Raw genomic sequence first — 25145 nt, forward strand, 5'->3', positions numbered from 1 at the left:
CATTGTAGTGCAGCCTCTTGCATTCTTACCACTCCAGTGAGTAAAAATGAAAATAAAAGCAAGCAGAAGAGATCCCAGGGGACTGCGGCTGCAGGAGGCGAAAAATTGGTGCTTCTTGCTTGCCTGTCTGTTCCCAGCTTCCTGCCCCTTTTCGGCGTGTGAGAAAGACGAGCAGAGTTTGTGCGCTTTGGAAACTCGATAGGAGGCAGCAGCTGATCTTCCCATCACCAGCCTAAAAATAATTCACTCCAGGGCTCGGAGCTGCTTCGCTAAGTGGAGGAAAATCCTGCCGCCGAGATGATATTGATCACATAGCACAACCGAGTGAAAATTGGGGTTGGTATTTTGGTTTTGTGTTTGCAAAGGTAAGCTGCAGAGTTTGCTCTAACAGCCAGCAGGCGAGCGGGGCATGCAGTGACCCCCCCCCCGTCGTCCCCACTAACTGCCTCCTCCTCCTCCTTTATATCTGTGGGACAGGGCTGCTCCTCGTTCTTTCCTGGGATTACGACTCAGATCTGTTTTCCTTTTCCTTTTCCATTCTCAGGCATTCTCAGGCTTTCCAGTCCCCTACCGCTGATGTTTTCTTTGCCGCTCTGCTCATGGTTCTGTTTCTTTTTTTAAACCGTCCTGTCTTAGCATGTGGAGTCATAGGTTTTGCAGCAGGCAGCATAGCACGTCAATGCTTGAAATTGCATTGCGTTAAGGAGCTTAACAAAAAAGAAAAATAAATGTTTTGGATGCATGAGAGCGCTGCTGATGTTGGTGTGCGATGCTTTTCAGAGTCAGTACCGCGTTTAGCCGTTTTGCTGATGGGATTTTCTCTGTGTTTGGGGCCTGATCCAAAACCTGCTGAAGTCAATGAGATTCCTTGCATTAGCTTTAGTGAGGTTCGGATCATGCTGCTGGTGTATGCCAGTGAGCGATGCAAATGCCGAAAAGCATCTGAAGTAATTCGTCACCTTAAGGCCCGAGGTAACCGGGACAGTGCTTAGCGAGGAGGCAGGGTCTAGTTAGGGCAGTTGGTCACAGCTGAAATAGAAATGAAAAAGAAAACAATGTGTTGTGCTGGACCATTTGGGATAAAAGAGATTTTTAATGAACAGCATATTTTTTTTTTGTTTTTGCCATTGCTTTAGCACTACTCTTTGCAAATAATCATTATTTATAATTTACAGGTTCCATCAGATCAGGTGTTCTTAGGGAGGTAGGAAAGATAAGCCAATAGGTTTATATCAGGAAAGGAAAAGATTCAAAGCACTGATCTAAAATCTGTTGCAAGGTAGGCCTTCCATAGGGCTCATCGAACTTACATTTGAACTTTGGTAAAGTTTTCTCTATGAAATTCAGGAAGGAAAGAAAAAAAGCTTGCTTTGGTAAAGTCTCCATTATTCAGAAATTAAGAACCAACTACTTTTGCAAAACTCTGCGTACTTTCTCCGTTCTGCATCTCTATGTGTACACATACCCATGTATATATGTATACTTGTATATATGCATATGTGGCATATGTGGGCATATAATGCACACTGTAAGTAAGACAAGAAAAGTATTATGAACTGAGACCCGAGTATGCTCTGTAAGCTGATATATTTTAATCGGGAAGTGCAGCTACTGATTTTTTTTTTAATACAGGCAGCAGAAATACTGAACCAAAAACTTTTGAAAAGTTTCATATTTCCCCCAAGAAAGGTCCACCTGAGGACTGTATTTATGCTCTTTCCTTTACAGTTGTATCTTGCAGAGCGTGCAGAACAGAGTGATAATCCAGGTAAGAGAAAACTCTTGAATATGAAGGCTTTAAGCCTGATTTAAAAGACCCTAAGATAATTAAAATATATTTAACTAGAATTCTTGCAGTTTTGCAATCAGTGAGGATGTTCTTATTGTTTTAATGAAAATTTACATTATCTACCACTTTCCCATTGTGTTCTTTTCTATAGCTTAGGTAAAATGTATCTCAGGAATTAACTCTATGCCTTAAGAATTCCATGTTTAAGTTTGTTAAAATTAAATTTGTAAGTGTTTAGGCTAAATGCTACATCACATTCATGCTTAATACGTTGTCCTTTTTCTTTCTGTTCCTGAAACTCTTTGGTACTGACTTCTGTTTAGTATATTATGACAATGTCTGTACACCTTAACCCAGAACCAGAAAATCTCAGTTTGCCAGTGGTGGAGATTTTAGGATGAAAATGTAAATGCTTAAAGGGCATAAGTTTTTTTAGCTATTTCATTGCAGGGTGAGGTGCTGTTCAGATAGTTCACATCCTCATTAAATTAAACCAAAAGGGAATCAGATTCCCAAATGATGTCAAGGAGAGCTGAGACTCTCTGTCCACTGGCACCGTCATGGACCCGTCCTCCTGACTGTTCTTTCCATTCCCCTCCTCTGCAAAGTTCTGCTTTTTGCTTTAGCTTGCAGATAGCTGCTTAACAAAGGCTGTTCTTAAGGGGAGAAAGAAAAAACACCCCTGAAAATTTGTGACTAGTTCTATGTTTGTAAAGATTGAGGTTAAAGTGAGTGGTTTGTCATTGATTTTTAAGAACAAAGTCCTCCAGTGTACAAGAGATTATAAAAAAATTTACCTGACATTTGGCAGCCTTACTGGAGGTGCTGAATGTAGCTTATACCCTCAAAGAGCATGCACTTATTATCAGAAGATCTTTATCACACTAATGCATTCCCCCTGATTGAAATGCTAGGTTAAACCTAGCATGCTTGGCAACATTATTATAAAGTATAACATTCCTGCTATAATTAGTAGTGAAGTAAATAGGTAGTGATATACTCATTTTGGTGCAATCAACTCAGCATAATTTGGTGGCCTACTGTGTTTAATAGAAAGAGCAGGCATAGCAGGGAAATTTTTATTTTTATTTTTAATTTTTGTAATAGCTATGAGTATTTTTCCTTCTGAGGTGCGTGTATAAAGATCTCAGCAGGTATGCTGAAAAGCTACTGCAACCTGATGAGAAATAGTGGTCAATCACTTCAGATGGCCAACAAATTTCAAAACATCCCATCCTATATAGTCAAGATTGTGTCATGGATTTTGTTGTTTTAAGTGGCTGTCAGGATTAACTTACTGCAACCATTGTTGATCAACAGACAAAGCTGTCTGCCTGAAAATAAGCCTACAGCTCCAAACATTACAAACTGGGCACGGGCTTAGAAAAAGGCACTTGGTAATCTGTATGGGAAGACAAGGGCTGTGTGCTTTCCAGTGTCTGCTCCTTCCATTGAGACATACAGGCAAAGATTTGCTATGAAGCCAGTGGGCCTTTTCCTGTGACTTATAGGGCCCCAAGTTTGTCTTGACTGAGATAACACTGAAATTGAAGCATGGCAACTGCCACAGCTCAGCTCTGATCTCATCTCAGGCTTGCAGCAAGCAAGGCTTCTTATCTAGAAAATAGTATCTTGCTGATAGAAATCAGTTAATTCTAAGAGTTAATATTTGCGTGGCTCCCCATTGTACTGTGTGGAGCTCAGTGTAGCAGGTGGCTGCCTAGAACTGCTCCTGAGGTGATAAGCACCTGGCTTTGCTACTCAGTTCACCTGGTTACAGTTCCTATAAGAGATGCTCAGTGCTGCTGCCAGCATCACCAAGGAAGAGTTGACAGGCGGTTGTAGAAGGGCAACTGCTCCTGGGGAAGGTGATAACCTTCTGGAGTTGCAACATCCCCTGCTTTTCTCTGTACTTCTCCTTGCAACATAAATTTCTTCAAATCACTCCTTTACCTCTGCATCCTAGCTTTCCCACCTGGATCTCTCCCTCATACACTCCGTAGTGTGAAAAGTCTGTTTCCACATATAAAGTCTTCAGTGAATATAATTGTGAACTTGCATGATGCTTTGCACCAAGTAAAACAAACAGCACTTTCTCATATAGACAATATACATCTATTCACCTCTCTGCAGGTGTTTTTATGACAGAACTTTGACATAGTCTTACTAAAGCCAATGGAAGAGAAGCCTAAATTATTAAGAATCCGAATTTGGTCAGGTATCATTCATGTTCCATCTTCTTTTCTAAATCTAGCTGTAGTTTTTGATAAGGCTCCAGGGAGACCTCATTCCAACCTTCCAGTATTTGAATGGATCTTATAAGCAGGAGGGGGACAAACTTTTTACATGGTCTAATAGTGATAGGACAGGGGGACTGGCTTTAAACTAAAAGAGGGGAGGTTTAGCTGAGATGTTAGGAGGAAATTCTTTACTCAGAGTAGTGAGGCACTGGCACAGGCTGCCCAGAGAAGTGGTGAATGCCACATCCCTGGAAGTATTCATGGCCAGGCTGGATGGGGCCCTAGGCAGCCTGAGCTGGTGAGTGACAGCACTGCCCACAGCAGGAGGTTGGAACTGGGCGGGCTTTGGTGTCCATTCCAACCCAAGCCATTCTATGATTCCATCGTTTTGATGAGATTCAGCAGTAGGCAAAACTGCAAATTTTCATGTTATTTCTAAATCTGATGTTCTTCCATTTCAAATTTTCGTTTTGTGAAAAGAAATCTTATGGTATTACAGAACAGGAGAGATTAGAGCCTTTTCATTCTGCCTTTTCTTGGTGATCTGCTGTCAAGATCTTCCGAGCGGTCTTTGTTTCCAGGCTCAATTTTTTGAGTGAAAGATTTCAAACGTACCTCCAGGAAGGAAGGAAGGAAGGAAGGAAGGAAGGAAGGATAACAGGAATATTAATGTTTCCTACAGTTCTTATCTCTTCTGCTCTCTAACACTGCCATATGTCACTAGACACGTGTCCTGAAGTGCGTCCTGCTAAAAAGGGAAGTTGGACCTGATGAGCATTTTATGAGACGAAATCACAAGCTGTATTGGGTCAACACTGCATCATGACACTGTCAGGAGTGCTTTAATAGATTTTAAGCCAGGGGAACATTAATAAAGGTGGTCGCTGGATGTGTGTTGCTTATACATACCCTTGAAAATAATCACCAGTATGATGAGCACTGTCTTTATATATTGGACCAAATTCTCTCCTCTAAAGGGCATAAAGGGCAGTGGTTTTTTTTAAGACAGTGTAGTGTCAAATTTACTTCATTTCAAAACTGGGCTCAGCAAAGGTGCTGTGAATCTTCCTTGATAACTTCTAGGGACTACCACTTGAGGTGTAAGGTGAAACTTCTACAGACTGGTGGTAAGGTACTCTCCAAGCTAGGAGAGGGTGCTCTCCAAGTGGTCAATGGTCCATTTCCCTTCCAGAAAAATGGAAAAAAACAACAGTTTCCCTTAGTTTCTCTTAGACACAGTTTTGATCCTTTCTCCTAGATTCATTTTTGACTCTAAGCCAAAAACTACAATGGAAGTCAGTGATTCAGTGCTTGATGGAGCCCAGGATCCCCCCTGTTTTTCAGTACCAATCCAGCCACTAGACCACAATAGCATCTATGCTGTCTCAGAAAAGAGCCCTATTTGTGGGAAAGGGAGGAAAATTCCCAGCAGAACTCCCTTGGACTTCTGACCTTCAATAAAAATGAGGAAACAACACATCTGATTTTCAAGAGATTATCACTGCCATTATTATACTTTTAAAGGAGACATGTCAAGCTTTTATAAATTAAAAACAAACAATCTCCTTGAAATATTCTTAAGTTCAGTATTTTTTTAGTAACTCCTCAGTCTATTCAGAAAGAATTCATGTTAACATAATGCTTACTTTGCATTATTAATCTTTTACCATTTTGAATATATTTTATATTAAAATATAATGACAGATTGATAGTGGTCGTATCGTGCTATTCATTCTAGGGAATGGGCCACATTATCTATCAAATTTTGTTCTACTGAAATTGAATTGCCCATCAGCTGTTGCACCACAGTAAGTACATGCATCCATTTCTGCAGACCATGGTCCACCATATAACCCAGAGTTATTCTTAACTTCTGGTAAATGTCAGTCCATAAATCACTGATGTATTTGGAAAAGGGGCTGTATTTATCACCTTTCCAATGAGACTAACTTTAGGAGTTTCACTGATGTGTTTCAACATGGATTATGCTTTTTGGACTCAGCAAAAAGTTATTTAAAATAAAAAATGGGGTTTAACAGAGGTTCAGAGTGGCTCTTTGAACTCTGTATTCTTTTGAAGATCTTTATGTTTGTTTTCTCTCAAAGAGAGCAATTGAGCAGTTTATACTTGCCTTGCTATGCTTGCTTGCTTGCTTTTTTTAAACAAGTAAACTCATAAAACTAATCTGAGCTATTTGAGGAAATAAGGAGAACACTTTTCCCCATTGAACTAATTTTTTTTAAGAACTGTATTTGTGTATTTTTTGCATGTATGTGTTCTGATTCCACAAATCAGATGCCCATGTTATTACAGAAAGATGTATTCACCAAAGTACACAGTATGCTTTGCTGAATTAAAGACATTTTTTTCCACTTAGTATGTAAATCTGAAAAAAACATGTTGTAAGAAAATAAATTTACACAATGTTTTCTACAGCACTATATTGCTGAGTATAAGTTTTGGGAAAATAAACCACCATGAAAACATTTTGATTTGATCTTCCTATAAAGAAGAATGAATAAAAGAATAATGCACAGATTGATAAAATCCAGAAGCTGGCCATAACTCTAGATCATGCTGTGGCCCACACTCCATAAGTATGAATGCATGAGTTTATCTTTGTGTCCAAAGATACTCTCATAAGAAATTATGGAAGCCAGAGCTTGGCTTAGCTGAGGCTAAGCATGTGCATTAGGATTTGCAGGATCAAGCACAAATGCTGATTTACTGCCTATGCAATCTTCAGTACAGCTCACTTTGATTAAGAGTTCAGCATTTAATCTGGAATGAGTAGTGTATGTGACCATTGTTGTTCTATGAGACAGTGCAAAGATGTAAAATGTTAGTGAATTCAAAGCTACCAAATCACAAATACCAAAGATTCAAGCTACACCGAAAATGTAGCACAACAAATTATACAAACAGAATTACGCAGTGTTGGCTTACCAAGGTAGCAGTAACACAGAGGATTCAAGTAACGTGAATTTGAGTTTTCTTATTACAAGTGGAAATAATTTTTTCCACACTTCCTTGTTTCAGCCTAACACTTGTTCATATAACATTAGAAGACACTGAACAGTATATTTAAGGAATATGTACTCATTTAATGTATTTAATTAAAGCATAGCCTTCCTTCTCGTGCATTTATACATGATCTGGTCACAAAACAATTTCAAAATGCAACCAAATTATTCTCTGTCAGATGTTCAGAGTGCTCCACATGTATCATCTCTTTATTTTATTTATTTCATGTTAGGTGAAAAGAAATGCTAGCAGTCTTGATAGTCAGCTCATACTTCAACACATCTCTTACATTCTCTCTCTTATTTTTTTTGTAGCAGGCAGACCTTCTGGAAGCAATGAGGCTTGCATTCTGTGGTAACGATAATGCTTCAGCATACAACATCACTGCTGGTGTCCTTAGAAATGTCTGCTTTGTGGATGCCCTCAACTTGGTTCCCCATGTCTTCTTGCTTTTTATCACTTTTCCAATTTTGTTCATTGGTGAGTTATTCAATGGAGCCGTGCAATCCTACAAGCACTTGAGCTTGTATTTAAACTCAGCCACATTTATTTGTGCTTGGAGGCCTGTGGTGCAAACAATTAGGTGCCTTGTATTTCCTTAAGAAAAGAAAGAATGGCTTAACACAGAAAACCTGAAATAAACCCACGTGAAATAGTGGGAATTTTAGACACAAATCTGAAGTAAACAGCATGGGAAGATCAATGGGAACCAGAGAAATCAGTTCCAAATGCTTTGAAACTTCTTTCTGGGAAAGCTTTCTTCAGATTTGAAATTAGCAACTTGCAACCTTTGCTATTATTGGATGCTGAAAGACTTAGGACAGTGAGTCAGAATTCCCTTGAAGTTATGCAAATTTCAGAGAACGTATTGGATCTAAGGCTAGGAGAAGTAGGAATAATTCTTTCTTTTGCCAACATTTGGTAACAAAAGGAGAGCAAAGGAGATGATGTTTTCCCATGGGAATGAAAATAAGAAAAAATAAATCTCTCTCAAATAATATAAGGCATTGTAAGAGCTCAAGTTTATATACTCTTGTAAAAAGCTGTGTTTAAACTAGGACTCTAATTAAATTTTTTCTCCACTGTTGTCTTTATCCTACATATGTGCAGTGATGACATAAATACAGCTTAATATTTTGTCAGGGTTGTCAAACAATGCCACTCTAAGTTATCACAGTACATAAAGTCATTTGAATATCTGTCAAAAAAGCAATAAATTTTAATAAAAATTAAATATTCTCCTGACAACAGCATAAGAAATTATATGTCACTTCTTCCATGTTAATTTCATGGTGTTACGTATTGGCATAATAATATATAATTAACATATAACCTCCATGTGGAAGATTTCAGTTTGGGACTGTATTTGAACTAGAGATTTAAGGAGTTCCATTGCACAAAAAGAATCCAAAATGATTTTATAACAAGTGACAGGAACCTGTGAGATGAGACACTGAGTAACTAGAAATCAAAGATAACATCCAGTGACTGCAAGCTAATTAAATAATTAAACAGGGGAATAATAAACAATTTTTAAGATAAGATGGAAAAACAAAACAAAACAAAACAAAACAAAAAAAAGCAACCCAGAAGGGTAATGGAGGACTCTCTCCAACAGAAATCCTTATAACAGTGCTGGATCTTTCTTTCCTTGAGATAAACTATGAGTCATCCTTGAATTACAGTATGTTCTGCAGAAATGTTTGACTGAAACTCAATGCAAGGTCTGCAGGTAGACTATCATTTCATGTTATCAACTTGTATCAAGTTCTTTTAATGTTTTTGCAGATATTACCCAACTAAGTTTGAAGTAGCATTGTGGCCACTAAGAATTTACTCTATCAGTTGTAGGAAAAAATCACGATCTCTTAAATTACATGGAATGTATCTATGTATACAATTATTTGTCTACGAAGTTAAATCTAAGTTATTAGGGGCTACCTGGCAACTCAGACAATTGTGGATCATGTCTGGGTAGTAACAACAGCCTCCCTCCATGGTCTCGTAGCTCTTCTGTGCTAATTCTAGACTATGAAGCATAACCTATGGCATTGAACAGGGAACAAATAACTACATGTCTCGCTGTCTGTATGATAACCTTCCTCCTTTAATACTGTTATTTTCTAGGCTGGGGAAGCCAAAGCTCCAAAGTCCAGATTCACCACAATACATGGCTGCACTTCCCTGGGCACAATCTGCGGTGGATTCTGACATTCACTCTCCTTTTCGTGCACGTGTGTGAAATAGCAGAGGGCATAGTTTCTGATACGTAAGTGACAGTAACAGGTGGATAGCCAAGCTAACTGAATTTCTCAGTGTACTCTGTTATCATGTGATATGCTTTTTAGTAAGATGTAGAGAGTTTTTGTTGTTTTATTTTCTTCCAAAAAAGGATGGAACACCATTTCAGAAACCTAGATTTTAATGGGATATTGAAATGATTGCTCTTAGCACATTGTTATTCTCCTCTCAATATATAACAGCTGATAAATAGTGACAGAAGTTAATGCATCCACTTGGAAAAAAACCCACCTTTTTTCACTAGGAAAGTCATATTTGTCATCTCTGTTACATTGACAGAACACCTAGGAATCTAACAATGGTGTTTCAGTGTAACCAAAGTCACTAATTTATGCTTTATTTAATTTCAGACAAATGAAATCTCGACATCTCCATCTCTTTCTACCAGCCATAATAGGATTTGTGGCTGCCACTGTATCCATAGTCTATTACCATAACATTGAAACATCTAACTTTCCAAAGTTACTTTTGGGTAAGTCCAAGTCTGATTATGTACTCTTACAAAAAACAAAACAACAACAACAACAAAAAACAGTAGTTTTGCCAAAGTCACCTTGCTTAGATTGAAAAGGATGATGAAATGCAGGAGAATATTAAAAGGGAGAGGAGTAATTTTCTGTTCACAGAACTTGTATTTTTGTAGGAGTTATTTTGCCTTTTATTAGGTACACATTGAAAACTACTTTTGAAAATGATCACCTTCTGTGAAAACACAGTGAGCCTATTGTATTTCTAGCACGAGCTTTGGGGTGTTTTTTTAACACTGCTCATTATTTTATGTCCAAGATTCGTATTCATTCAAAATGGCTATTTTGAAAGGCCTTTTGAAATAGTGATCTGTTCAGAAGACATCCTGTGAAGATTGCTGTTATTTTCTCAGCATCCTTTGCAGTTGACTCCAAGGTTTTCTGGTCTAATGATTAATACCACCCCATACTTTTTCCAAACAGGGTCGGGGTGTGGAGGATAAGGAAGGTTTATCTTAGAGAAACAGCTACCTTGTATTCATGATGTCTATCTCGGTCAGGAGATGGTCAGAAGAATTTGACTAGACTTTGCAGCATAATGTTTCAAGAGAATATACTGCCAAATTACCTATAACTGAACAGCCTGAACCAGTCATACAAACCGGAGTGCAGGATGTAATTAAACTACATGGATTTATGGATTCTTTCAAAATAAGCATGTTTCCAAATGCACACCTGTGATAAATCCTACTTTTTCAAAGAGGCAATATGATGTTTGTCATATTAAGTGACATTTACTTCATTTTAATAGCAAAGTTTCCCATCACATTTTCTTCGATGGACTTTTGTAATTGCTTGAAGCTCCACAGTTGTGGATCTTTTTGAAAGGTGGTAACCCAGGAAAGAAAACAATGACTTGGAAAAAGAAAGGGCAAAGCAAATCTCTCCATTCTGTATTCCTGACTTTGTCTGACATCAGCCTGGGCCATCCTGCAGGCTTGTGATAAAGAGGATTGCCATGTTTGCATTGAATTAAGCTATGGAATATTTCTGCTTGAGAGAGCTGCGACTTCTGCAGCGTTAACATAGCTGAAATATGTATTTATAATGATGCGTGTGCATCTGTTTTACAGCTCTCTTTCTTTATTGGATAATGGCCTTTGTCACCAAAACTATCAAGTTTGTCAGATACTGCCAGGACGGTGTGTCTTTTTCTCAGCTGCGTTTCTGCATCACTGGAATTATGGTGATTCTCTATGGGCTGCTGATGGCTGTGGAGATCAACGTCATTCGAGTTAGGGTATGTGGTGTCTTGATCCATTTCTGAATAAATATCTGCAGTTTCTGGGAGATGAAGATGTCATTAGCCCCAGTAACTATCTCTCGTCAAGTTTAGGTCCAAGTTTGGTGTCACTATGAATGTTTAGTTAATGGATGTAGTGCTCAGGGACATGATTTAGTGGAGGGTTGTTAGAGTTATGGTAGTATGGTTAGGTTGCGGTTGGACTTGATGATCTTTAAGGTCTTTACCTGAGGAATTTTATGATTCTATGAATTCTATAGACGTGGCATCTCTTTAAAATGTGTATCCTCAATTTAGGCCCTGGTCTGGGTATGTATGTGCGCATACGCATATGTATACATACAGACAGTGCTTATGTATTTGTATAGATAGATGTACATGTGTATTTGTGCATCTATAGATATGTGTGTGAAATTGTGTAATCTATACTGTATGTTAATGCAGATAAACTATATATGCAGTGAAGGTGTAAGCAAGCATATGTTTTGCCCACTGCAAATAAAAATATATCCCAAGAATTCTTTATTGTTATTATTCAGAGATAGATGGACCTGGTAAGCTAAAGAGTAGTGTCCACATCCTACAGTTGTTAATTTCTTAACAGTTATATTGTCAGAATGGAAATACTCATGTTTAAAAGCAAATTCTTACCTAAATTCAGTGTACTATTACCTTTGAATACAAATTGGACACCGCTGTTATATTCTTATACATACTCAGAATTTCCTGTAATGAGATATTTTCTGATATGTGCTGTCCATTTTCTTCTCTCCAGAGGTATGTATTTTTCATGAACCCTCAGAAAGTGAAGCCACCAGAGGATCTACAAGATCTTGGAGTAAGGTTTCTTCAGCCATTTGTCAATTTACTCTCAAAGGCAACTTACTGGTGGATGAATACACTTATTATATCTGCTCACAAGAAACCTGTGGACCTGAAGGCAATCGGGAAGCTTCCAATTGCGATGAGAGCGCTGACAAATTATGTTTGTCTCAAAGAAGCATACGAGGAACAAAAGGTAACCAAAGATGTCCATGTCACAATTTTGGCCTTAAAAACTGTGGTGTCACTTTGAATTTCTTCTGCTTCGATGAAATCCTAGTTTTAGGAATTTTTAACTTAGGACTGTTTGTTCTAAGGTGAAATTTGTCATAGGAAGTTCCAATGCAATAGTTACTGTTTGGTTTTAAGTGAATTTACAGCAGGGAAGAGTTGCCAAATTGAGAGCAACTGGAAACCAAAACCATAACAGAATGGTCACTTGCTAGATTTCATTTTAAAAATGAAAGCTTTGTTTAAATCTTAGATATTCGTGGCAGCATCTTAAATTAGAAAACATCCTACTTTTCCATAGCTTCAATTGGAAACACTCATCTCCACTTTTTCTTCAGAAATCCTGTATTATAAATATTGCACATTAAAGTAATTCTTGTCCTTTGCATTTGCGGGAGGGTACAAACTCATAGACAAACATGTCCATATTAGGTAAGGGCTCAGTTGTGGTGTTTCCTCTGAGATGCACATTGGAAGGGAAGTAAATCCTTCCTTCTTTAGACAGAGTGGTGTTTGAACAGAGAAATCTTTGAGCATAGGCAAGTGTTACAGTAATTCTCTTTCCAGTAATTCTACCCTCATTTCAAAAACATATACCAAGAGAAGCAGGTGGATTGGCCCCAGGAAATAGCTAAGCACTCACCCAGGTGCTTGCCCACTCTTCTCTTGGTGGAACAGGGGAGAGAAGCACAAGTGCACAAGCCAAAAACTAGTGAGTCAAAATAAAGGCAACTTAAGAACTGAATCAGTGCTGTGTGAGCAAGAAAAACGTAGTACAGAGATAATTGCTACTTCCCACCAGCAGAGAGATATTTAGCTACTTTCTGATAAGCAAAGTCTCAACATGTGTGAAGGTTACTTGGGAAGACAAACACCATAATGACAAATATCCCTCCTTCCTCCTGTTTTGCCTGAGCTTTTATTGCCAAGCACAACATGATATGGCATGGGATACCCCTTTGGTCAGTTGGGGTCAGCTGTCCTTACTATGTGTCCTTCTCAAGGTCTTGTGCACCCCTAGCCTCCTCAATGGGGACAGAGTAGGAAAAGGGGAATCCTTGGTGGGATGCAAACATGGCTCAGCAACAGTTTGGTGTCTTACCAGCCAGCTCTAGTTACAGATCCAAAGGACTGCATCATGCAAACTGCTGTGAGGAAATAAACTCCATCCCAGCCAGACACAGTAAGAAAAACAAAGCTGGTTTCTGTTTACCTACTGACTCAGTAGAGGAGATGTTTCCAGAGAAAGTTCTGCATGCATTTAGGCAAACCTGTGGAATTTCATTCGTGGAGCCTGTCTCCCTGATTTGTACATACTTGTCAGTTCTCGAGCATAAACAGAAAGGATATGGCAGTCAGAAGCCGCATTGGAAATATAGCACATGAGATGAAGGCATGTAAATCTCTTTCTTGTACACACCAGGTAAACTTATTTCCAAGCAGTAAACAGTTCAGAATAGCAATGCAAGGGGAGTATGGCAAGAGCAGTTCTTTCCACCTGGTAGCTGGTGGAGGTGCAGACTCTTTTCCATGCCTTCTGAAATGAAGCCCTAATGAATGCAATTCTTTATATTCTAAATAGACTGGGGCTGCTTTTCATGCCTTTCGCAACCGATGTACACATTATTAGAGAGTCCAAGACCCTTCTGCTTAAAGCAGAAATCTACTGAGTCACTGGAATTGAGCTTTTCACACCAAAGGAGAAATATATCTCTTAGGCCAGATCCTCAAAGAAGCATTTGGTGACCATACCTTACTTGAAGAGACCAGTGAGGCTTAGGCACCTACACGCTCCTTTGAACTAGAGGCTCTGTGCCTTTCTTTATGACAAGTGTGCATGACTGAGTGCAAGCACTTATCTGTATCTCATTTATATTTGCAGATACAGCATGTGCCTGCAAAAATATGTGGCTTAGATGCCAAAAGACAAGTGAACTCTGTTGTTGCTCATGTGCATTCACTGTTTAGCTTCCATCAATGCATGTCATGCACATATGAATACTTGCAATATTTTAACTATGGTAACAATGCACCTATATTTGCAAACATTGGCTGAGATCAGATTTCTTTTCTTCCCGTTAACCTTCATAATATCTCAAGATTACCATAGACTCCATTTGTGATAATATTCTAAAACAGGCAGTAACCTTAAAGTAAATGGATATCTTACTGACAATGTTGAAGCAAACCGACAGACTAAAACTAATGCATTGGTTTTGTGCATGGCTGGGTTAGAAAACAGCCATAGAATCAGTTAAATTCTTCAGGTTGAAGCGTGATTACAGTCTGGAAGAGATCCCTTGTCACTGTCTCTGTTGCCAGGGTATATTTTATACTGATGTTCCACAGCTGGTGCAGGGAGCCCCCCAGATCCTCTGGATTAAGTTGGTTTACGCCTTCAGAGAGCTTATCTCAGCCGCACTCCTTGTCCGTGCAGGAGGAAGGCTGTTGTTCCTTTCCAATCCCTTTTTATCACACCTTGATAAAAGACACTGAACATGAACATGGATGTTCTGTATTGAAAAATGCCATTGAGACAGCTCACATAAAGTGTGTTGCTTTTCAGGTTTTTTCCTCATCCTTCTGTCTGAAATGAAAATTGAAACCAGGTACTCTACCAAAATAAGTAAATAAATAAATAAAAATGGAACAGGGGATTCAGGTTAAATTTGATGACTGTTTCTCAAAATCACTGTTTCTCCTAACCTGCATCCCAAGCACAGGGTCTGAACACTGTGTGGAACCTATTCTTCTTTCCTTTGCTGGCAGTAGGATTTTTTTGAAATCTTTTTTCAAAGTGCTTTCATGTTGAAATATTGTTTATAGAATCTTAAAGTCAGCAATCAATAATTTTGTTTTAATATAGCATAATATAAAGTAATATATTGAAGGGTAAATAATTGGAGATCAACATTCTAATTGGCTGTTAATCTGGTAGTTGCTACAGCAGAAGGCATTCCAGCTCCTACAGTAAGGCACATGTCATTTGTTACTGGTTTTGTGAGTAGTTTGTGCCTGGCAACATACACAGCATATTGTAAGACAACATATATATGTCCTTTCAGATGGAAAGATACTATAAAATGACTGTTAAAACATGTTCTCTTGGTAATCAAGCTCACTTAAATATGCTGTTGGAGATTTTTCATAAACAACGTATTGAGAAAAATACACATTGGAACTGGCTTTCCTTTTCATTTATTCTGCCATCAGAAATATAATAAAAGATGAACATACTGCATTTCCTTCCTTTTCTGGAGAATATACCATAGAAATTGAAACACCTCATCTTACAGTATTTTTATCTCATCTTTCGAAGTGCTCTGTATAAATTCTAACTGTGGATAGGGAGGTTGCTTTTGCAGAGGAAGCTGTTGTGCATGTCATACATGTAGGGCACAACCTTAAATTCATACATTCTCTTAAATACATGTTCACAGTTCCCACTATATTAAAGGACATTTTGGCTCAAGGTGAAGAATTTTTTAATAAGATTAAGAAGACAAAGAAGTCCTCAGTGATATGAAAGTAAATTCCTACAGCCAAAGTTTTGGACCCAAGTATTACACGTGGGTAGTACTTGTCCTAATCCTGAGAAAATTTTTGATTTCTGTTGTCACTTCGTGGTTATTTTTGGGTTTCTCTTCAAGTGGTCTGGATGTTTCAAACTGCATATTAATGCATGCATCCTATATCCCAGATTTGCACCACATAACATAGTAGTACACTACAAGCCCGGTAGAGGAAAATTCTGCAAAATTTCTCATCACTGGGAAGAAAAACCCACTCTTCTTTCTCCCCTCTTCACTTTAGATACTTCAGCTATGTTAAATTCCTGATTAAGCAAAGAAGAAACAGCAGTGTTAAGCAATACAAATTAATAGCCTAAAAACCCACTCAGAGAATTCAAATCTTAGGATGTTTCTATCTTCCTGTTAATAACAAATATCTTTTTTTTTAAGAAAATTATTTGAAAGCATATGGAGTGACTTCACAAATCTAAGTGTCAATATGTCAAGGAAAGAAAATAAGTCTAAGGTTTACATTTGATTTTTGTTGTTGTTGTTGTCTTTCATACACCTAGATTGAACAGCGAGGAGGATAACAATTCCACTTCTTATTAGAATACGTACTTTTTAGTAGAATTCTAATGAAGAGTAAATACATTTTATGTAGTGATGACAGTTATGCAAATTTTATAACAGTAGTGAAAATGGCTATTGAAATAGCATAAGCTTAATAAAGAAATAAGAACTTGCCATTATCATTTACCAAGTTTACCACTAATTGATAGTGTATGCTGTTGTTTCTAAAAGATAACAGATGTATTTTCCTAGTAAGTTAGCTCAGCTCCTATCAAACTGTTGAAATGCAGATCATTTATTGGAGGGAGACGACAGTAGAACCTGTAGAGCAGTTCATTCAATCCCATTAGGCAATAAATTCAGACTGTTTTGTCTGGGAAAATCACATAAGAGTCTTGTGCTATTTTCCAGATCAGAAGTAATTTCATAATTATGTTAATTTTTGAAATTCTGTTGGATGCCCTTTAGCCCCTAGTTGTTTTAAATGTGTTTAGGCAACACAGAACCAAGAAGTATTGGTAGGATTTATCTCACTTAAGTTTTGCTGATTGCAGCATAGATGCCCTTATCTGTGCCAACCACCTCTCCTTATAACCTGTGGAGGGATACAGCTCCTTTTATGGAAGAGATCCACCTGAACTGTTTTAGACATATTCCTTCAGATGGGGTGACACTGCTGTCTGTGACACATTTGGTTTGAGACCTCTGCAACCAGCTGGAGGGTTGCTCAGGATTGCCTGTATGCATGGGTACCTAGCACCTAACACTACGGTCAGCATTGGCCCCAGCAGCAGTAGGAACACTGGCACGCTGTAGGGCAGAGCATATGTAATACCCCTTCAAACCAGACCACTCTGTCAGTACTATGATTTTAAAAGGAGAGAGTTGCATGCTAGCTCCTAATTCTAAATTACGTCAATGAGAGCCTTGTCTGTCTCATTCCACCTGTATTTATTTGTAATCTGGTTGTTTCATATTCAAGTGCCAAAACAACTTCAAAACAAGGTCTCTGCTGCCTGAATAACACACAGCTTTTCTGTGTCATCCCTTCTTCTTGCCTGCAGGTGAGAAAAAAAATCACTTCTGTGAACTGATGAAAACAACCTTTTAGCTCTCCCTGTGCTAGCTATTTCCCTATACTGTGCTTCTTGCCATCGGTTATGACTAGCCTGGTCTAATCTCTAGAAGCCAGGAAGCAGTTATCCGGCCCTCCCATACATCTGTACATTTTTTGCACCGTGTGCATATTCTACCTCACTGTTGAAGTGTCATAAAAGGAAAAACTGTGAAAAGAGAAAACAAGATGGGCAGTAGCCAGGCAGGGCACATATATGCTTGCCTTTCGTTGGAAAACTTGCTGGGTCAGGGGCCTGATATTACTGAGCTGTACTTAAAATGTCTCTGTGAATACTCAAGAGTGCTTGGCTTCAGTTATAACTTGCAGGCATCTGTGCTACTTGAAAAATGACAGATGATTTTTTACAGTGTCAAAAGCTGTTGCCTGAGGCACAGGAAACCACTCTGCAGACCATGGATCTGTTAGGTAAAACTCTTTCTTCTTTAGATTAAAAGGACCTTGATGAAACCAGCACCCCTCTGACCGAGCTCAGAGATATGCACTGGTTGGTGTTTCAGTGCATGAGTGAAGATAATGCACAGATTCACAGAAGGCTCCAAAGGACCATTAGATGATTTAATCTCACCTCCCAGTATAGTTCATTACTTTTACTTTCTTGATCCCAGTAATTAGCTATGAGCTGAAGTGTGTCTTCCTAGAAGGCCTGGAAGAGAGAAAAATCCAGATAAATAAAATTAAACTATATTCTCGTAGCTATCTCTCCATATTTTTTCCTTCAATCCTTTTCTCACCTCAGAAGCCTTTACTGAATCAAGTGGTTTCACACCTACTGTGAAAGTAAAGATTATCCATAAGAGTAAGCACTTGAAAGGTCAGAGCCTTTCCTGAGCATGTGTGTGACAAAGAGCAACACCGCTTAATTTGTATTCACATTCCTGTGTTCAGAAAAGTGTTAGGATCTAGACGGGAGAAACCACAGTATTTGGATTTGCTATGAAAGGTGTCTGAAATCTACCAATACCAACATCATGTCTGCTACTTCCTCTGCCCTTACCAACCCACAGGAGCCATTTGGGCATTCAGACAGCAATGAAACGGAAGTTGTCACGTACTGCCAGGGATGACTCTTGTTGATGCATTGTTTCTCTGTTTTCCAGAAAAAAGTAGCAGATCAGCCCAATCGAAGTCCCTCAATATGGTTGGCAATGTATAGTGCTTTTGGACGACCGATTCTTCTTAGCAGCACCTTCCGTTACTTGGCTGACCTGCTGGGTTTTGCTGGGCCTTTGTGCATTTCTGGCATTGTTCAGGGCTTCCAGAACACAACCAATGGCACAAATACAACAGAAAAGGTAACTTTACAACATTAATTGAAAGATTTTGTTTAGCGTTTGTTCTTGATTCATATCAGGTATTTAATACTGTGTGTGCCCAAATATCTATGATCGTCGTTGTAATGTTTCATTATTTCTTTCGAGCAAATTATTATTTTGTTAGAGACCATCGAGTTAAAGACCTAAGTAGTGGAAGTATCATCATGAACGCAGCACAAGTAGTGCAACAGAGACAAGGCAGGCTTCCCTCAGCTGGGAGAGCTGGCTCTTCATGAAGTCAGTTCTGAACTTCTAGGGAGAAGTAGCAGCTTTTGTGAATCTCTTCAGCTGTGCCTCCTCATTTCAGGCAGGACACCTGCTGGTAGCTCCCCAGTGATGGATCCAGAAAACAGGAGTCTGCAGGTTCTGCCTAATTTCTGTCCCTCTATCCATTTGTCATTCATTGACAGGTTTGAACAAGTTGTAACCCGTTTTCCACTGGGATCTGAGAGTAGTCGCTCTCTGTGACTGATTACACTGCTTGTTGCTGGGATGAAATGCATTGGGCATGCAAGAAGTTGATTATTTGGTGAACTCCTTGAACCTAGAGATACACAGAAGATGCTAGTTGACATCACATTTCAAGCTTCACTGAGACTTGTATTTACAGAAGTTGTCTATAAGACAACTGAATAAGCCTCTGATACAAAACATTTTCTATCATAAGAACAAGAATTTCTTAAAAACTGGGGAAATGATAAAGGCAAAATTATTTTACTAGGTGACAGTAGACAAGACACAGGGAGGAAATTTTTCTCTTTCTTCTGATATGGAAATATACCCATACACTTTATACAGTGAATGTTTATTTGAATTACATTTGAATGAGTGGATAGGTATGTAATGGAATAAAATTTTCCCTTTCAGATAGAGCATTTCACTGTCATCACTATCCAAACATCATCTCCTTGTCTGCTTGTTCCCAACGTTCATTTTCCTGACTGATGTTCTGTACTGGGCTTTAGACTTTCAGCCATTGTGCTGACAAAATAGAGTTTAATCACGCAGCTTATCAAATAAAGCTCTGTATCATATTTGAACCTCAACATGTTGGATTTGAGCCACAGAGTCAAATAGCAGAGTATGTCTTTTGCCTCAAAAATAGAGTTTTGGGGTTTTGGTTTGTTTTGTTATAGGATTTTGTTGCTGTTGTTTATCTTTTTTTTTTTTTTTTCCCATGTTGAGCAAACAAGATAGTTTTGCTTGAAAATTTTCATTTCTGGCTCTCAAATTTGGAAACTTGCACCTTTTCCTTTTGCACTCTTCACTGAAGTGTTTTATTTTGTAAATGTTTTAATCAACGCTGGCTAAAGGGGAGATTAAAATAAATTGGAAAACTTGAAAGCACTTCAACATTCTGGCTTTGTGACAGATAGTCACTATTTCTCTTGGATACATTTCAGAATACATTTGCTTTCAATTTGCATATTTTGATAAACTTTCCCTTGGTTGTTCTTGCCATTACGAGTCTCTCTTTAAATTCTCTCTAGCTTCAACTAATGCAAATTAATTTAATTTTATGGTTATTCCCCCTTTATTCCTTATAACTCTATTCACATTGATAAAGGTGGCCACAAAAGTTAGTTATTGTTATCCCTGCTATGTACACATGAGAAAATTAGATGACACAGGGCATTAAGAGAAAGCATATACCTGATCTGATGCACTGAAGCAACCCTCATTTCCAAGAGTCTTTAGCTGAGGAAGGAACCCTGTTCTGTTATTTCAGCAGGATTTAGATGTTTTAGACTTTGGCACTTTTGAAGTGTTTTGGGCTCATTAGGTGTTTATAAATATTTGGCTACTTATACTGCTTTGGAAGTTTTATGGCTTGGTTGTTACAGGAGATATCTGACTAGGGATGAGAAACAATTCCCTGCCAGCCACTTGATGGGTTCATCCCAGACCCAGACTACCCACCCACTGGGTGCCTTTGATAGATGAAGGAGAGTAGGATGAGATTAAGATGATGGGATGGGATGGGATAGGGTAGGGTAGGGCAGGACAGGACAGAACAGATCAGAAAAGAACAGAAGATAATAGAATAGAACAGTCCAATTTCCTGACCAATCCAGGGCCATCTGAAAGTTAAAGCATGTTAATGAGGGCATTGTCCAAATGCCACGTGAACACAGGCAAACAGCATTAACCACCTCCTTAGGAAGCCTGTTCTGCTGCTAGACCATCTTCATGATAATTTTTCCCTAATGCTCAGACTTACCCTCCCCTGGTGAGGTGACTATGGTGAAGCGAGCCTACAAGCTCAAGTCTCTCTCCTGCCTTTAATCCTTTTGCATGTGATGGTAATCCAGAATAACAAAAAATATTTCAGAATTGCTAAAAGTTGCTCTCTTAAATCTTAGGAACATTAACAGAGACTTTAATTTCTATCCAAATACATAGTATGTAGAACAGTGAGAGTTAAGATTCCTGCAACTTTCCCAAAATACCATCAATATTATATATTCTAATGCAAGGACTGGATTTCCTAATATCTAGCATCTCAAGAAAAAAATAATCCACCCTATGTCATTGTCATCATATTTTTCCTTTTCTTTTCATTTGAAGGATCCATCGAATTCATATCTCTCCTCAGAGGAATTCTTCAGGAATGTTTATGTTTTGGCAGTTCTCCTCTTCCTGGCCCTTATCCTGCAGAGGACATTCCTGCAGGCCTCCTACTACGTGACTACAGAAACTGGCATCAATCTACGAGGTGCTTTATTGGTGAGCAAAAATGTGATGAGCCGTGATATGCCAATGCTCCTGCTTCATCCTTTCATTTATCTTATCCTTTATCTAAAAACTCAGTTAACAGCTATAGTTTGAGAGAAGTTATCCACTATATTTTTATGCAGAAAACTGGAAATGGTAATATCCCTGCCAAACTGATGGCAGCAATTCCTTTCACCAAAAAGTAGAACCATTATAACGACATTCAGAAGTTTAACACTCACTCTGTGCATCTACAAACATATCTTTGTAAATAGTGTTAGTCATCTGAAGATAAGCAGTGTTATTTTGGCTCTGTATTTACTTATGAGTTACTTTGGCTGACTGTAACAGTCAACAGCAATATCGTTGCCCTAGCTATGTTTTACTGGGGCACTGTGTGAAACATGAGTGGTCATTATGAATATTTATGCCCTTTTGCCCTGTGATTCTTCCCCCAAACTGTCTACAACCAGCATCCATTAACCCCTTATGAAAGTCATGTTGATGAAAGAGAGCCAGAAGTTCCAACTCAGTTTAGGCTGTAGCCAGGACATCTGCAGAGAAAACTCCACAGACAGTAGCAGGAATTTGTGCAAAACAGAAGCTGGAACTGATGTTTTCCCAGCTGTAGCTAACCACAAAATATTATACCAGTGCAAAGGCTTCTCTTTGTGCTTGCACTGTGATTGATGCAGCTGTTTCAATAAAGGGGGTACACTTGGTGAAGAAACAGTACCTCGTCATTTCCGTATATTTTTATGATTCCCAGTTGCCAAAATGGGAATTCTACAGGATCCACCCTGCTGACAGATAAAACAGTGCAAAGAGCAGAAGTTTTTTCTTAAACTTCCTTGAAGCCACAACCTGTGAAATTTGATCATAGCTGCAACTGCTCTCACAGTATTTGTCTTTAAAATTCTGGTAGCTACCCGATTAGCTTTAAACCCCGTTGTGCTCCGACATATTTTATGGAAATAGATAGCCAGGTACAGGAGAGAAATGTGAAGGAATATAAAGTCATTCTGTTCAAAACTTCATCGCATGAGTTCAGCTACTGCACTGGAAATAGTAATTTCTTTGACAGTGCCACAGAAAACCAGGCTCACCAATTGTTTATTAAAAAAAATTCTTTGCTCAGTTTCCTGAATTTTCGTGTTCTGTTGTCATTTTGTCCCGTTTTGGGTCTGCATTAAACAGCAATGCTTTAGGAGGTTTTAAAAGTCTGTTCTGATTTTGCTCTTGTTCTGCCTCTGTCTCTTTGTCTCGAGTGACAGAAGGGCTGTGCTAAGTAATCACCAACACTGCAGTTTGAAACATCCTGCTGCTGCTATTGTTTTATAACAACATCCTTTTCATAGATGCCATTTTGTTCCCTCCACAGGCAATGATATACGATAAGATCCTGCGGCTTTCCACATCCAACTTGTCCATGGGAGAGATGACACTGGGACAAATCAATAACTTGGTTGCCATAGAAACAAATCAATTAATGTGGTTCTTGTTCCTGTGCCCCAATTTGTGGGCTATGCCTGTTCAGGTAGAGCATCAAAATAAGGACATAATGTTGGGATCCTCCAGCCCATTAGAAAAGAGTACACATCTGTGAGACTACCACCTAACCCAAAGGGGAACCTCTAACAATGGACTTCACACTCATTTGCCAGGAGGATAACTAACAAGCAGAAATCTGGCCCATCATCTCCTCCTAGAGCTGGGAGATTGTCTTTCTAAGGGCTGGTAAAGTGAGAATTTTTTGACTAGGATTTTGCTGTCATGGGTACAATCTGTGACTTTAAGGGTGATAACCTGTTGTCTTTTCCCTGCTCATCTTTCTTTCCCTATTGACAAAAGTAATTTCATTTTCTGCTGCCATATGGAAGCAGCATCTCTGCAGTGCCAAGCATTGCATTTGCAGTGCCTACTTGTAGCTGTGCTTAGTGGTTGGAACAAAAAGCAATTGAATTCTGCTCTGCTGACTGATTGCAGGACTGATGGGCTGCACAAAATGCTCAGAGGAGCTCAAATCTAAACAAGCTTAGTTACTGCAAACATCTAGTCCTTAGCAAGGGAAAAGCAAATGTGTGTGAAAGAAAGGTAAAAATTATTAACCTAGAAGGAAGTCTTCAGAAGTGGCTAAATCACTTAAGGACCTGAGCCATACTTATTTTCCACAGTGCCAGAACCCTATAGCATCTACAGAAGTTTAGCTTCTGGCAGAAATGGAATGGTTCTAACCTACATATAACCAACACCAAACAAGTTAAAAAAAGGATAGAAGCCACACCTCTTGCTGAAACTCCTAGAACTGTGCTAATAAGCTGTTGTAATAGTCAGCAATATGACTACTACTAATGGAAACAAATATTGCTTTCATGTGTATACTTTAGGATAGGGTAAGGTTTAGGTGATAAAAATAATTCATGGAGAAAAAGACAAAAGAAGTTTGCATAGTAACAGAAGTTAGAAATAATACAGAGGATTCTATTTTAAGTCATAAGTCAATAATAAGAGGGCTGCATTTCACATCCATGTTTATTTGGAAGCGTTGCTGATAATACTGGATTGTTTCTAAATGAACAGGTGGTCTGTTTCCTGTAGCTAGTGAATAATTAAATATACATAGCCTAAATTCACCATTTGCTGTTTCTTTAATAAACAGTTTCTGTCTCAGCTGCTAAAGAAATGTAATGGCTTTCCTCACAAGTATTCTAACAGGTTTGTTTGAGGAAGTTTCTGTTGATTTTACTGGTTCCTGTAGTTCAGCTTCAAGGATTTAGGAGACAGCTTGACCACAGCTTTGTTCAAGAATGAGCATAGCTTCACCCATGAATTTGCACCTGATGAGTAACTTAGTGACCATCCATGGCCTGAGCTATACAGGGCTCCTGCACTTAATCTCTATTAACTGTAATGATTATTTTACTGCTCTTCTTCAACAGTAGAAATGGAAGGAAAATAGCTACTGTTTCCTTCTCAAAGTATTCTAAGTCTGATGTCAGTGACACTGTTTTTGTGGTAAGATGTCTTTCTGCCTGATGAGCTCAACCATCTGCTCTTTGGGGAAAAAAAAAAAAAAAAAAAGAAGAAGATAAGGAAATAACCCTTGGTAAATAAAGGCTGGATTAGAACCATACTGCTCTGGAAAAAAATGACAGGACTATCCTGTCTTGCCTTATGCAAAGGAAATAAGCTTCAAGGGATGTCCCAAGAAACAGCTTCTGTCAAATCTGTCCCCTCCTCAGGAAGAACAGGTTATAGCAATTAACAAACTTGCATCTGCACAGCATGATTAATGATAGTGTAACTGGCCATAGACTGCTGAGGACTGGTTAACCTTAGGAAATATACTGTGCATCTACCGATGCATAGCCTGCTATCAAGGACAACACACTGCAGGATGAAGCCCAGAGTAAGAGCTTAAGAGTTAAGCCCAAGCTGAAATGACCTGTAACCTTGTACTGTCCTGCTAAGAAAAAGGCATCTAGGTGCATTAGCTTACATTGTAGATGCCTGAAAATCTAAACAATGCTTTCAAAATGTCGAACTTCACTGATTATTATTTCTGATACTGTCTAAGAAGACAGACTTATAGAGATATCTGACTCAAAGTAGGGAACTAGTTCTGAATGTCCTGTTATCACTGAGGATATCTCTGTACCTTGAAGTGGAGCTTTATATAAAAATACTTACTGGTGTAGAACTTGTGTTAACTCTGGC

At 38.6% G+C, this 25145-nt stretch overlaps 1 protein-coding gene across 10 annotated transcripts in view; it reads left to right on the forward strand.

The window, feature by feature from the left end:
* Positions 1-245: 245 nt before the first annotated feature.
* ABCC9 (ATP binding cassette subfamily C member 9) overlaps positions 246-25145 on the forward strand; it is a 75166-nt gene continuing 50266 nt past the window's right edge. For 3 of the 10 annotated variants that reach the window (XM_015291558.4, XM_015291589.4, XM_015291598.4), the window contains exons 1-11: positions 246-365; positions 1729-1768; positions 5768-5837; positions 7368-7533; positions 9181-9322; positions 9705-9826; positions 10955-11121; positions 11900-12142; positions 18498-18692; positions 21282-21440; positions 22810-22965. In XM_015291558.4, the coding sequence (XP_015147044.2) occupies positions 7389-7533; positions 9181-9322; positions 9705-9826; positions 10955-11121; positions 11900-12142; positions 18498-18692; positions 21282-21440; positions 22810-22965 (1329 nt within the window). In that variant the 5' untranslated portion in view covers positions 246-365; positions 1729-1768; positions 5768-5837; positions 7368-7388. The remainder of the gene's footprint in view (positions 366-1728; positions 1769-5767; positions 5838-7367; positions 7534-9180; positions 9323-9704; positions 9827-10954; positions 11122-11899; positions 12143-18497; positions 18693-21281; positions 21441-22809; positions 22966-25145) is intronic. The other 7 variants (XM_040705644.2, XM_040705632.2, XM_040705645.2 and 4 more) reach the window with 7 other exon arrangements.

Source organism: Gallus gallus, chromosome 1 (assembly GCF_016699485.2).
Source record: "Gallus gallus isolate bGalGal1 chromosome 1, bGalGal1.mat.broiler.GRCg7b, whole genome shotgun sequence".
NCBI lineage: Eukaryota > Metazoa > Chordata > Aves > Galliformes > Phasianidae > Gallus > Gallus gallus.